Source organism: Dreissena polymorpha, chromosome 2, assembly GCF_020536995.1.
Source record: "Dreissena polymorpha isolate Duluth1 chromosome 2, UMN_Dpol_1.0, whole genome shotgun sequence".
Taxonomy (NCBI): domain Eukaryota; kingdom Metazoa; phylum Mollusca; class Bivalvia; order Myida; family Dreissenidae; genus Dreissena; species Dreissena polymorpha.
Window position 1 is genome coordinate 136,209,182 of NC_068356.1, and position 12,863 is coordinate 136,222,044.

The 12,863-nt window shown below is 37.8% G+C and overlaps 2 protein-coding genes and 1 long non-coding RNA gene across 5 annotated transcripts in view; all 3 read left to right on the forward strand.

Moving 5' to 3' along the window:
- LOC127869136 (NACHT domain- and WD repeat-containing protein 1-like) overlaps positions 1-8,411 on the forward strand; it is a 156,857-nt gene extending 148,446 nt beyond the window's left edge. The window contains exons 1-5 of one of the 3 annotated variants that reach the window (XM_052411471.1): positions 2,020-2,380; positions 3,961-4,063; positions 4,423-4,582; positions 4,881-5,033; positions 8,265-8,411. In XM_052411471.1, the coding sequence (XP_052267431.1) occupies positions 4,031-4,063; positions 4,423-4,582; positions 4,881-5,033; positions 8,265-8,383 (465 nt within the window). In that variant the 5' untranslated portion in view covers positions 2,020-2,380; positions 3,961-4,030 and the 3' untranslated portion in view covers positions 8,384-8,411. Of the gene's footprint in view, positions 1-2,019; positions 2,381-3,960; positions 4,064-4,225; positions 4,312-4,422; positions 4,583-4,880; positions 5,034-8,264 lie in introns of those variants that run through there. The other 2 variants (XM_052411472.1, XM_052411473.1) reach the window with 2 other exon arrangements.
- LOC127869159 (uncharacterized) overlaps positions 1-9,044 on the forward strand; it is a 156,832-nt gene extending 147,788 nt beyond the window's left edge. The window contains exon 3 of the long non-coding RNA XR_008044447.1: positions 8,920-9,044. This is a non-coding gene — a long non-coding RNA (uncharacterized LOC127869159). The remainder of the gene's footprint in view (positions 1-8,919) is intronic.
- A 231-nt stretch (positions 9,045-9,275) lies between these two features.
- Positions 9,276-11,583, forward strand: LOC127870104 (uncharacterized). Its single transcript, XM_052412762.1, has 4 exons — positions 9,276-9,307; positions 10,045-10,201; positions 10,953-11,124; positions 11,499-11,583. The coding sequence occupies exons 1-4, from the start codon at positions 9,276-9,278 to the stop codon at positions 11,567-11,569; spliced, it is 432 nt and encodes a 143-aa protein (XP_052268722.1). The 3' UTR covers positions 11,570-11,583.
- The last annotated feature ends 1,280 nt before the right edge of the window (positions 11,584-12,863 follow it).

Below are 12,863 nucleotides of genomic sequence, written 5' to 3' on the forward strand. Positions count from 1 at the left end.
TGTTTTACCATAACATGAAGTACAAAATGTCATCTATGTGTTATACCATAACATGAAGAACAACATGTCATCTACGCATATTGAGGTTTTTTATAAGGATACCATCAACGGGGTCATCTGTTATTTGTCTTTTTATTTAAACACCGTATTAGTGTATTTTAAAATTTGCCGCATTAAGACACTATTACATTAGTTGAATGCTAACCCATTTCTTTATGGGTGGAAATTATGAAAGCGGTGATACAACTCGGAACCCCTCGACCAAAAGATGGACAGTATATTAGCCGCGTTCTTTGAATATTGGGTTTAATACATATGCTTTATAAACGTCTCAAATCAGTATGTGCAGTCCGCATAGGCTTATAAGGAACGACACTTCCCGCCAAGACAGGGACGACACTTCCCGCCAAGACAGGGACGACACTTCCCGCCAAGACTGGTAATTTCGTCTAGAAGATACTTCTTTTAAACAGTTAATTCCTTAAAAGCGGAAACTGTCGTCCCTGATTAGCATGCGCGAACTCCTTTTAACATCATTTATGCATTAAACTCCGTTTTACAAGAACGAGCCTCATAATTTGTTGATGAGGTTAAATGAAAAAACGAAATAACAGAACCTCTGCTTCCCGGACACATCGGCCCGAAACAACTAGAAGACGCCCGCTAACGACGTTAATAGCTCCTCATGCGTCCATCCCGCCACCTGAAGCGCTCCCGTCACTGTCTCAAACTGACGCTGCATTTCAGGGATCACAACCCCCGCCACTGCTTCCGGTTCCTGAACCAGATCCACAAGGGTGTCTTCCAGCACTTGCGCCGTCACCGCTCCCGGATGATGAGAGCCCGTTGCCGCTTGAAGAGCTCATACCGGATGCTGTAGTGGTTGGTTCTTTTGTGGTTTGTTCCAAATTTTGCTGTGACGCGGAATGTTGCGAAGATCCTAGAATGGTATTCGTGGAGAGTCTATACTTTTTCTCTAAAGTGAAAATGCTTAAACATGTAATGCATCATCATCAATATCATCATCATCATCATCATCATCATCATCATCATCATCATCATCATCATCATCATCATCATCATCATCATCATCATCATCATCATCATCATCATCATCATCATCATCATCATTATCATCATCATCATCATCATCACCATCACCATCATCATCACCATCATCATCATCATCATCATCATCATCATCATCATCATCATCATCATCATCATCATCATCATCATCATCATCATTATCATCATTATCATCATCATCATCATCATCATCATCATAATAATAATAATCATCATCATTATCGGAACCGACATCATGATCATAATCATCAAATACAATAGCATCCCTGTCGCTACCATCATCAACCGACACATCATCATCATCATCATCATCATAATATCTTCATAATCATCATCAACATCATGAGCAACATGGTTATAAACAACCTTATCATCATCATTAGAAGCAGCCTCAGAAGCAGTAGCACCACCACCTACATCATAATAAATCGGCACCATCATAAAAATCATAACTATTCTCATCCTTCTTCTATTCTTCGTCAGCATCATCACTTCCACAAACACTACCCGCTCAAATAAAAACATCACCCCCACCATCATCATCACCAACACTACCACACATCAAGCGATAATTCTACACGGCTCTGAATCCACGCATGCGCACGTCTGACAGCCAGTCTCATCTGTTGTGGTGCTTAGCGTGTAGCCATCGTGGCACGACTACATGCATATGTCTTTGCACTTTCAGTACGTGTCGCCGCTGATCGGAAGTGCACCTGGTTCGTGTAAAGTAAATAATATCGATCTTAATCTTCTTAGTTAACTCAAGTTTTGTTTTTAATGCAAACGTCATACATAATACATATCCTTTTGAAAATAGCTAAAATACGTTTAGTTGAAATAATGACGCGCAATACGATTGACAAAGATAAGGAACAAAATGCTCAATAAAGCACTCGCTAAACAAAATATATTTAACGCCTTCTTTTAAATAACGATATGAAACGCATCCAAACGGAATACATGTGCAAAACCCTTCTGCATCTTGAAACATATTGATTACCATTCCCTTTGTTGGTCTCATGCGTGTCGGCACTTTCGTTCATCCACCACTTGCTTGGACAATTCTTAGGCGTCGGTGTGCATGCATGACTCGATGACGTCGCCTCTGGTCGCATTGCACAATCGCAGACTCTGCACTTCCGGTTGTCTACAGCCAACGGCGGGCAGCGGTTTTCTTCATTTCCGGAAGTGTTTCCAGAATATTGGAAAAGGAATTGTTGATACGACATGCCACCTCCTACCGACCGGAGCCCCGGTACGCGAGCGAGGGAACTTCCGGGGTTCCAAGGTACATGACATTTAGCTGCGATATTAAACGATTTGACTTTTCATATAATAATACTAAAGGAATTATCGAACTATATTAACTTCTCTTCTCAAACTACATGTTACGGCTAGTTTAACATTTGTGCTTCTAGAACTACCAGTAGAATTGCTACTTAATATTGATGATTGAATAAATACCAAATCATTAATACGTCAACAACAGACAGTAATTGTTTACTGAAGTACGTGCCTGATAAAATCAAGATCTATTAATTAAAAAAATAACGACAAATATTCACAATTACAGCACTTCATAAAACAAAAACAGTATTATCATCACTGTACCATAACAAATAAGTAGAATCAAAATCGACGCCCAAATGGCATCCGACCCATTTGTGAATAACAGCGTCAAGAATAATTATGTCATTATTATTGGCACGAAAACAGCGCTGCACCTCGCGCGTGTTACTATTTTGCAAAAGACGTCGTTTCCGAAAACGTAAAATATAAAAGGGCTGTTCGATGTTTGATAATTATGCAAGTTGCGGATCCGTGGTCTAGTGGTAACACACTGGCTTCACAATCCAGAGATCGCTGGTTCGATCCCCCGCTGCACATAACCTACTAACTCGTCTTTCGCATGAGACGTTAAACCGAGGTGCAGTGTACTAGGTGCTATACACCGGGCACTAAAAGACCCAGGGTCACCTCTGGAACGGGGTGTCTTCTGTATCTTGCACTATCCCCCGTAACCAACTAACACGTCTTTCTGGGGGCGATGGCCATATGGGAGATAATCCCGGTGCACTCGATAAAAAACAACAACAACAACGATAATTATGCAGTAAGACGCTTACATGATTACCATATTAAACACAATTGAGTTACGGCGTATCAACGCGGCTTTCTGTCATTATGGACGTAAAGGAAGGCTTTATCAGCCCGTGTTCTTAAAATGCGTGACAGTTACTCGAAGAATACATTCAGATTACGGTTAGTTGCGTGACAGTTACTGGAAGAATACATACAGATTACGGTTAGTTTTAGTGATATTCGACCCTATGTTGGCTCGACTGTTTCGAATGTTTGCGCTTTAATTATAATACATACAGTTCCGTTTTCTGGCTAGAACTGGTGTCAGATTTCCGAAACGCGCGATTGAAGTTGAACTATAGGAAAATGTTTGATAACAGATATATGTTCAAAATTTGAATTGCTAATGATCTGCTGTTGAAAATATGTAATAACCGACATGTACCTATACATTATTAAGAGATGCTTAACTTAAAAAAAGACAAATAAATAATTTCAGTACTCTAAAATTCTTTCGTGAGGGTTAATACAGTTGTGTTCTGTGGTGATATTATTAAACATAAGTATTTACGTTATGATGATTGTGTTTCTTTCTCAATCTAAACTTCTTTAAATCATCTAAAATGACTTAAGGCCAGAATTGTATTAAAACAATTCTTGGTGTTTTCCACGCTTCCTTTATTTAAAACTGGCCGTAACTATGTTCATCTTTATCTTGTTTGTTGGAAACTACACAATACCTGAAACGTTAACACATCACATGACGCATATTTCTCTGGGCTGCAGGTTTCTCGGTACAACAGTGGAGAGTTCTTCCGTACTGCCTCTGCTACAGAGTCTGGTGCAACAACTGAGTATGCTGGGAAATCAAAGCCCACGAAGCGGCCTGGTACGTGTATCATTATCATCACGATAAAGAACATTCTTTTTAAAAGATGAATAGTTTATTAGTGCCAGTTGTATTTGTAATCTAACATTAAATGCCAAGCAAAAATACTTGTACGTCAGTAAACCATCATTGAATTAATTGGGAATTCATTATTTTCTTTTAGTAATCAATCTCATGGGTAATCCTAAGTTATAACCGTTCCGTCCAAAAAGTCTTCAATCAGGATCATATTAGTCGACAAGTTTGAAGTGAGTGGAAACTTGAACGTGTTATGCAAACCAGAAATTACACAGCTAGGTTTTTTTTCAATAAATTATTTTGTATAACGCTATACTGACATTTTGTTCAATTCTGATCAGCTGTCGTTTGACGAAGCCATGCTTTGGCGCTCGTTCGACCCGCCGTCACGGACAGTACTGCAGACGACAGTCCGTACCTCAGTCGACTTCCTGTTCAGTCGTCTGGAGAAACTGCACAGCCGGATATTGGTGTGTCGCGCCTTGGGATATTTTACCTTAGGTGGGGGTTGAGTCACTTGTATTCAAGTCTTGTTCTAGGTAAACTGGCCTTAAAGCACTTAATTCGGCCTTAACTAGATTTTTGTTAAGAAGAGATTGTACACTAACCAAATAAAAGCGGAACATGTCTTCCCTGATAAGCCTGTCCGGGCCACACATGCTAATCTGGGACGGCACTTTTCGCACATGCATTAAGACCAACTTTCCCATAACGAGGATCACTTGTTTATCTACTTGCCAGCACATTAATGGAAGTCTCGTTTAGCAAAAATCCAGTTCAATATGGATCTTTACTTCAGCCAATCACGGAATCACCGAGGCGGAGCTTGATGACGTGTTGTCCTGCGATGATGACGTATTAAATGACGTCTACACCTACTGGACACCGCCCATGCGCAGACTGCCCCCTCTACTTCTCGTGTGCATACGGGCGGACATCGACCAATATGTCGGTACTGAACTTTACTGTTATTTTCTCGTTTGAATTTAATGTTTTACGAACGTCGAGCTGATGAGAAAACAATGATGTTATATGTACTATGGCGATTTATATTGGGATTTCCAATTCATTATCAACATCGCATGTTATTAAAATTAAGATAAAGCGGTTATCGCAACGCGGTTGAACGTCTGCCTTAAGAACTTGTGATCATACAGGTTCGCTACCACTTGATGTTTTCTGATTTGTTTTCAGCTGAGAAACACTTTGTTCAACTTTCTTTAAATGACTTGCTTATGACTTTAGAATTGCAGAGCAGTGTTGAGATTACAAGGAAAAAAGGCTGATTTTATGAATTTTAGGCACTATGATATTCACAAGCAAAAATTTTCATTGAGTACCATTGGTTCATATTGAGGCAGATAATTATTTCTATTGTATAACTTCAATTGATGCCAAAATGGCTCAGCAAAATGATTTGGAAAATCCGTATACTAAACAAAGCGTCGCACTGTAAACTTCGATGGTATAATCATGGTGGACATCGGAACGTACCCAGCTAGAATCGGGTGTTTAACGGCCAGGTCTGGGTCTGTTTTGGACCTAGACACACTTCGGGTGGTTGGCGTTTTTGGCTTTATTGGTATTCTCATCTCTATGGCCGGCGTCGAGTTAAATCCGGGACCGTTTCAGGTGATAAAAATCTTTGTTTACATTAGAATTTGCAAATTATGTATCCCGCGTATTAAACTTTTTCGGCATAGCTTTATACGCCAGCTTTTCACCTTACCTGACCTTTGTAACTGTCCCATAAAATTCAAATAAAATTTCCCGCGGCTAGGTCACAAAGAATACACTTCATTTATCCCATAGGCTGATATGAGCATACGACCAGAACATTGGAAACATGTCCGCGTCTTTGTGACACTGTTTTACTGCGTGTTCAGCATGAAGCAATTTTATCTCTAATGAAAAGGCTTACTAGATAGAACAGTTTTACACTCAATCTCGACATCAATACAGTTTGTGCGTGCACCTTTTATTTTAAGAGGATTGCCAGCGCGAGAACGTTTGTACTTAAAGGCTATGTTCTCATATTTAGTTCTAACTTCCATATTCCTGTCAACATGTTAACATGTAAAAGTATAAAGAGCAGTGGAAGCGAGGCCTCACTTTAATGCATTGCATTTCAACCCGCGAGGTATCAGGGTCAGTTCGCGGTTAGTGTGTGTGAATGTCAGAGTTTATATACAGGTCATCGCTGCGTCTTCACGACTACCTTATGTGTTGACCGGAGTTCGCGGCCAGTAAAATAATCGTTATATAATAAAGACGATAAAGCGTGAACTAGGTGAACTGGAATTTTCTTTAGACCAGAAAGATGTTAAATGAAGATATCCAGCGATATAATGGTATGTCAATAAATGATTCTTAATGTGTTCTCAACAATACCATGATAAATATTATTTTTAATTAATTTAACAAGAATTATTCCACTATATTGACTAATGTATTAAGCATGAGCGCGATGATTCTCGATACTGTTAATAAACGAATCAAATAGCAATGCCCGACAAACCACTAAATCAGGTTTGTTCGAAGAACGCGCGTATAAATATTTAAAATATGTACGGATACTAAGCGTGTGGCCGGTTGACTCGTATGTTTTAATTTCACTTCCATTCTTCTTTTTGTTTTCTGTTTTGAATCTATAGGTTTATGACCAGCAATATGTAATAAAGTAAAATAAGCCGCGAAAACTCCGCGTAACATCCCGTACTGTGTGTGATGCAGCTACGAACTGCACAGAAAAAGACATTCGCTATCCTTTATCTCATTCATTGAACTCTTTACCTTTTATAAACTCCAACCACAATCAACGCATTTCTTGTTTGATATAAAGAAGTTCAATTTTTTATATAAAGAAGTTCAAGTCTTTTCTTTTTAATAGCCAATGTAGTTGATGATAGACCTGACAGAAAATGATGAGGCAGTGCTAAAACAAAATTTTACAGAAGAAAATTTAAAACAATGGCCAGAAACTTTACTGATTTATGTTAAATATTTGTACTCCTCATAATAATCAATACGTCCCTGTGACGCAATCAGTAACGACTCTGGATCCATTGACCACTATTATATTGTCACTGCATTGGTTCGAACCCCTGTAATTTTTTTTCCAAATAACTTTTCCATCAATGATCATGTTTATATGTGCTTATGATTGAAAACGCTTTTGATTTTATGTATTTAAACATTTTTTAAGAGCTCTATGGTGCTTTCAAGCTTTAAATGAAAAAAAATGTCCATGAATTTGTTCACGGTGAACTTGTCCGAACTACAACAGCAAGTTTGCAGAAGCTGATTTGATGTAAACTCAAAAATAAAATTTATAAAAAACTCATAACGAATAATATCTTAAGTAAATACAATGCTATTATATATTAACATGTCAATGGCATCGCTTTAATGTTTGTGCATAAACACATTCCAGTTGATCGAAAACGAATTGTTTAAATGTGGGATCCGACTGGAGACAGGAGAGTTAAATTAGCGTTTAATAAGATTGATATTTAAAAGTTGAAGAATAATAAAACATGTTAAGAGAGTGAAAACGTTTTTCATAATATATGAAACATTATTCGCTAAAATGTTTGATAGATCTGTTTTCTTCATAATATAAGGTAGATCTATATTATTTTAGTATTTCAATAATAAATATATAAAGCACATTCTATTATCCATAAACATATTATGTATGAGAGAGCTGCGTCTCATTTTTTTATTTTTCTATCTGACTTCAAATGAATTATATGACTATTTTTCTGTATTAAAGGTTGTTACATCATTGTCACTTCAAACACCGTTTATGGTAACAGAGTTTAAATTGACAATAAACTTGAAGCAGATTTTTTTGTTAACTATATTGATACTAAACGGTCAAATGTAGCGTCCACGATTCCACGATTCCGATAATCTAGGTATACACAAATTTACGGGGGGGGGGGGGGGTGGGGGGAATGCCCCCGGACCACCCTACACTGACCTTATATACTGCCTCGGCTAAAATTTGGGTCTGGCTACGCCACTGCTTTAGCATCAGCGGAAGTGGTAAATTAGCTACATTCTGCATGTAATAAGTCAAGGCATTTTAAAAGTACATGTACTATATACACACTGTGCGTATTTTTGTAATGCTCTGTGATTGACTATAATTAACAGATGTGATGTTTTTTCACCGCAGTTGAGCACGGTGCAGACGGTGCGCGCGTGTTGAACTGGTACCACCGTCAGTTTACGGAAGCTGCGCACGAGCGCTACTGCGCAGATTATGCGCAGAAAAGCGTCTCCATAGCAACCTAGCTGATTTCTTCGCGGGAACCTGGGTCAATGGTAGTATTGTGCATAATTATGATATGTATGGACAGTTAGTCGTTATATCAGAAAGATAATCACAATATCGAGTATGCAAACAATAAAAAATATCAGTTGATTGTTCAATCAGGCGCAATTTGCTATGTGAGTCTTTGATAATTTTTGATCCTCCAATAAAGAAGTATGATGAGAAACATTATCGTATTCATGAGTTTTTAAACGTTTCGTTATTTTCGAATTTAAGCAAGTAATTTTTAAATAGAGACTTTTGACATTGGTTTTACTAATTCACTCCCTGTAATATCGAAATTTTCACCGAAAATACATGTAACCAAATTCAAGTGCTAGCACGTGAGTATCTATATAAGTCTCGCTTAAGGAAAACCGGACTTTATGCAAGTGCTTACATTGTCCCGGATTAGCCTGTGCTGACTGCAGAGGCTAATCTGAAAGGCACTTTACGCACATGCATAAAGACCAGTTTTCCGAGATTGATGCTAAAATAAGCTTTAAAGTGTTTTTAGTGGAGGTAATAGAAGAGAACCGCTATGGGACGTCACAGCCCTTTCGCTTCAGAGAGGATGACTACAACAATCGGGCTATCAACAATCTGCCCTATCTCCGCTTGCACGCGGGTCACGTTGACCTTCTCAAGAAGGATGGTCTCGCCATCGTGCACTTCTGCGTTGCTAAGTTACACGCACTTCCTGTTGAGTAAGCGTTATGGTTAAGAAATGTTACATCGTATGTTATAATTACTCACTTAAATTGTTACGACCTAACCCTCTACCTTTGGTTTTAGTTGTCGTTTACTGTCATTGCTACCACTGTAACTATTGTATGGGGACTTAGTTACCTGATGTAATTGTAGACTGATAAAATGACTTTTTACCTGTTTAAATACACGTTAAAGTGAGACTGCACGATTTTGTCAAAAATTTATTAATTTACATAAATTAAAATAAAAGTTAAGAAGAACATGTGTTGAAAAATGCGAAATAAGCCAGATATTTAATTCTGAAATTGAAAATGTCTGTACAGTCGAATCTCGGGAGTCGCATTCGCCAGCATGTATATCATGCATGTACGATGTGAATCTAAATTTAGTTTTAGTTCAGATTCGTTCATATGACACAAAGACACAATTTTATTTTAAGGATCATTTTAATTTCCTGCAACGATATCTATTCATACGACAAACAACACTAACTCCGACCCTAATAAAAAGACGAATGCTTCGGTTATTGTAGGAAAATATGTACGAAATATCTTCGTCACAATCGGCTCGGGGCGCTAATTTGTCTATGCTTCATTTTATGAAATTCGTCTTCAAGGTTTAATTTCCTATTTCGTGTTATTCTAACATATTTTTATCAATTTAACACATATAAAAATCGTGCAGTCTCACTTTAATTTAGATTGTTTGAGCTTTTTATGTGAACATTATCTATAGCTTTAAAAAAATAAGTAAGTAAACTTTGCTCGGTAACATTTTTAGCTTTTCGTTAAAAACATATGAAGATAGATAATAGTACATGTTTTTACTGTCAAAATAAACAAAAACACTGTCTCTTGTATTAACACTGGAACATGAGCCAAACGCGTCTTAAAAGTATGTAATTCACGCATGTTTCTCGCGGCTCTCCCAGGGCGCTTTTAGACGACTTCACGGCGGCCAAAGCGGCATTCCCGGGAAAACCCCTGATCAAGTGCATTCTGGAGGCGCTTCTGCTCGCCCGGAAGGGCCTGCAGATGGATCCGGTTCAGTTCATGCCTCAGCTTCTAAGGCGCCTGGAGGACAACGAGGTTTGAAATAGGACTGATATGAGCCTCGTTTCAAGAAAACTGGTCTTAATGCATGTGCGCAAAGTGTTGTCCCAGATTACCCTGTGCAGTCCACACATTCTAATCAGGGACGACACTTTTCGCCGAAACTGGATTTGCGTTTAGAAGAGACTTCTTTTTAACGAAACATTCCATATAAGCGGAAAGTTGCTGACTGTTCTGGCTAATCTGGGACGACAGTTTATTTACATGCGTTAAGCCCAGTTTTCCCAGAACAAGACGCATATTTATAAACATACATTAAGGTAAAACAAGAATACAAAATCATTTTTGTACATCTCCGGTAGCACTTGAATAATAGATCATTGAATAAGAGATCTGTAGTCAAATATCGTTATTACTTAAGAAACCCCGCGCATACAAGTGGAACACTCTTTTTCACCAAAAATAATCAAAATATGCTGTTTGATGTTACAATACGTTATATGTATACAGACTTTTAACAAGGAAAATCACCGAGAAATGTTTTCTTAAAAGTTCTGTATGAATTGAGCCGCTTCATGCAAACACTGTTCTTTTGCCGTATGTAGTCAGCGAATCCCCAGGCCAGCCTGCGCATTCATTCAGTCGGATCAGGAGCTACCATGTCTGCTATTGACATCACGAAATATCGCGTGACTTTAAAGAGGACAAAGTAACTCCTGACCAGAGTGCGCAATCGGCATACGACCCATATTCGCATGACGCGGCTCAATGCAGTGTTTTGTTTCAGTCAACAGCCGAGTTCAAGCAGCGCTTACGTGAATATAGCTCAAAAGTGTGGTTCGAGCCCGATGTCAACATCCTGGAGCGTACCGGGGGTCAACTGCTACACAGCATCCACGTGCACGCGTCCGAAATTGACATGATGACGATTACGTCATGTGGAACTTACGTAATCACAGGTGCATTATACGTTATGGCATAACTTTATAAAAGAGTTGCTTTTTGTGGGGGTTTTACGAAACTGAATTAACGTTTTTAGTTTCACAAATTTCGACATGTATAAATTGTAAGAGTGGGTATTTTATTACAGTTTTGAACGTTCTTTATCAACATATATAAGCGTAATCGAGGCCACATATTTCCATTACGATGAACAAATATTGCACGAGAGAGGTCCGTATTTACCGTTTAATGGTGTGATGAAAAATGAAATAATTCACAGTTTTCTACAGAAACGAAACCAAAATAAATTGGTCCTAAACTGTAAACAAACGTGAAACGCTAAACAAGATGGTCTCATATATAGAGATTATTACGGCTTGACCTTCTTTAGTCTGCGGGTCGTTGAAGGAGATCAAAATCTGGAACATCAAGGTCGACCCCCACGGTTGCTACGCAATGTGACGGGTAAAGGTCAGCCTAGAAAGATCGCGTTTTGTCATGGCGATGAGTGGATCGCCATGAAATTTGGCAACGTACTAAAAGTAAAAGGTCTGCAAACAGGTGAGCATTACCAATAAAAAAATCTATATTGAAATATATATTTTTGATTGTGTATGTATGCATGTTAATTTGTATTTTGCTAGTCTTTGAAATATTAATATGTGTTCTTATCATAAATCAACAACATATTTTTACAAACAAACAGAACATCAACACAATAATTAGGCCAAGCCGAAAATGACTTTCTCTATATACTAGGATAGAACCTGTCACGAGTTTCTTTTCAAACACCCTATTGTTATTCAACGGTTTTTGTGGTTACTGACGAATTTTCGGGACGAATAAATGATATTAAATAAAATAACAACGAATGTCGGATAATTTTATCAACAATCAGTTCTGATTCGCTGTAAATTCATAAACACAACGTCATTTCACCTCTCAAAGAAAATGTATACTTAAAATGTAAAATGCATATTTAAAATGTATCTTCCACATTTAAAAGTAGCAATTAAACTCCATAAAACTTATAGATTGCGTTACGTGTCACCCCAGATTAGGTCATTGCGTTACGTGTCACCCCAGACTAGGTCATGCAGTCAGCACAGGCGATCCAGGAACGATACTTGTCGCTTAGACTGGATTTTACTTTAGAAGAGACTTCCTTTAAACGAACATTTCTATTAAAGCGAAAAGTGTCGTCCGTAATTAGCCTGTGCAGATTTACAAACCGATCTGGGACAACACTTTTCGCACATGCATTAAACTCCGCAGAGTGCGGCTCATATATAATTATATTTTACTTATTTTTAGGGCTGTTTCGTTTCCGGTTTCGTTTCAATTTTAACGTCATTTATTTTATTTTATTAAGTTCAATTTGCTATTTTAGCGCATGTTTTTAGTCCTCTTGATTCGCGACTTTAATAACATACAGCTTATTTATATTTATTTTTGTTGTAAAGAAATATTTCAGAGAAACGTTTTGCTTATTATATAACTTTAAAATTATATTAGTTAAATGTTACACATATTATTCAATAAAACAACAACGGGGACGGTATGCGCAGAGAAAAAAACATTTCAATGGCCTCGCTATAAAGTAAAAATACACCGCAATAGCATTAAGAAAACTAACAATTATTCTTTAATTAGCCTCAATAAAGTCTGTCTACACAGACAGTGTTTTCCGGCGGACTACCATAACAATTATATTAGTTAAATGTTTAATGTTACACATTATTGTTTTTAGAAAATA

What these genes read in the sequence shown, in the direction of transcription:
- LOC127870104 (XM_052412762.1), top strand. Translation starts at nt 9,276, where the DNA reads ATGACTTTTTACCTGTTTAAATACACGTTAAA. An exon ending in CTGTTTAAATACACGTTAAA is followed by an intron (nt 9,308 to 10,044) that starts GTGAGACTGCAC and finishes CGGCTCTCCCAG; the next exon opens with GGCGCTTTTAGACGACTTCA. An exon ending in GGCGCCTGGAGGACAACGAG is followed by an intron (nt 10,202 to 10,952) that starts GTTTGAAATAGG and finishes GTTTTGTTTCAG; the next exon opens with TCAACAGCCGAGTTCAAGCA.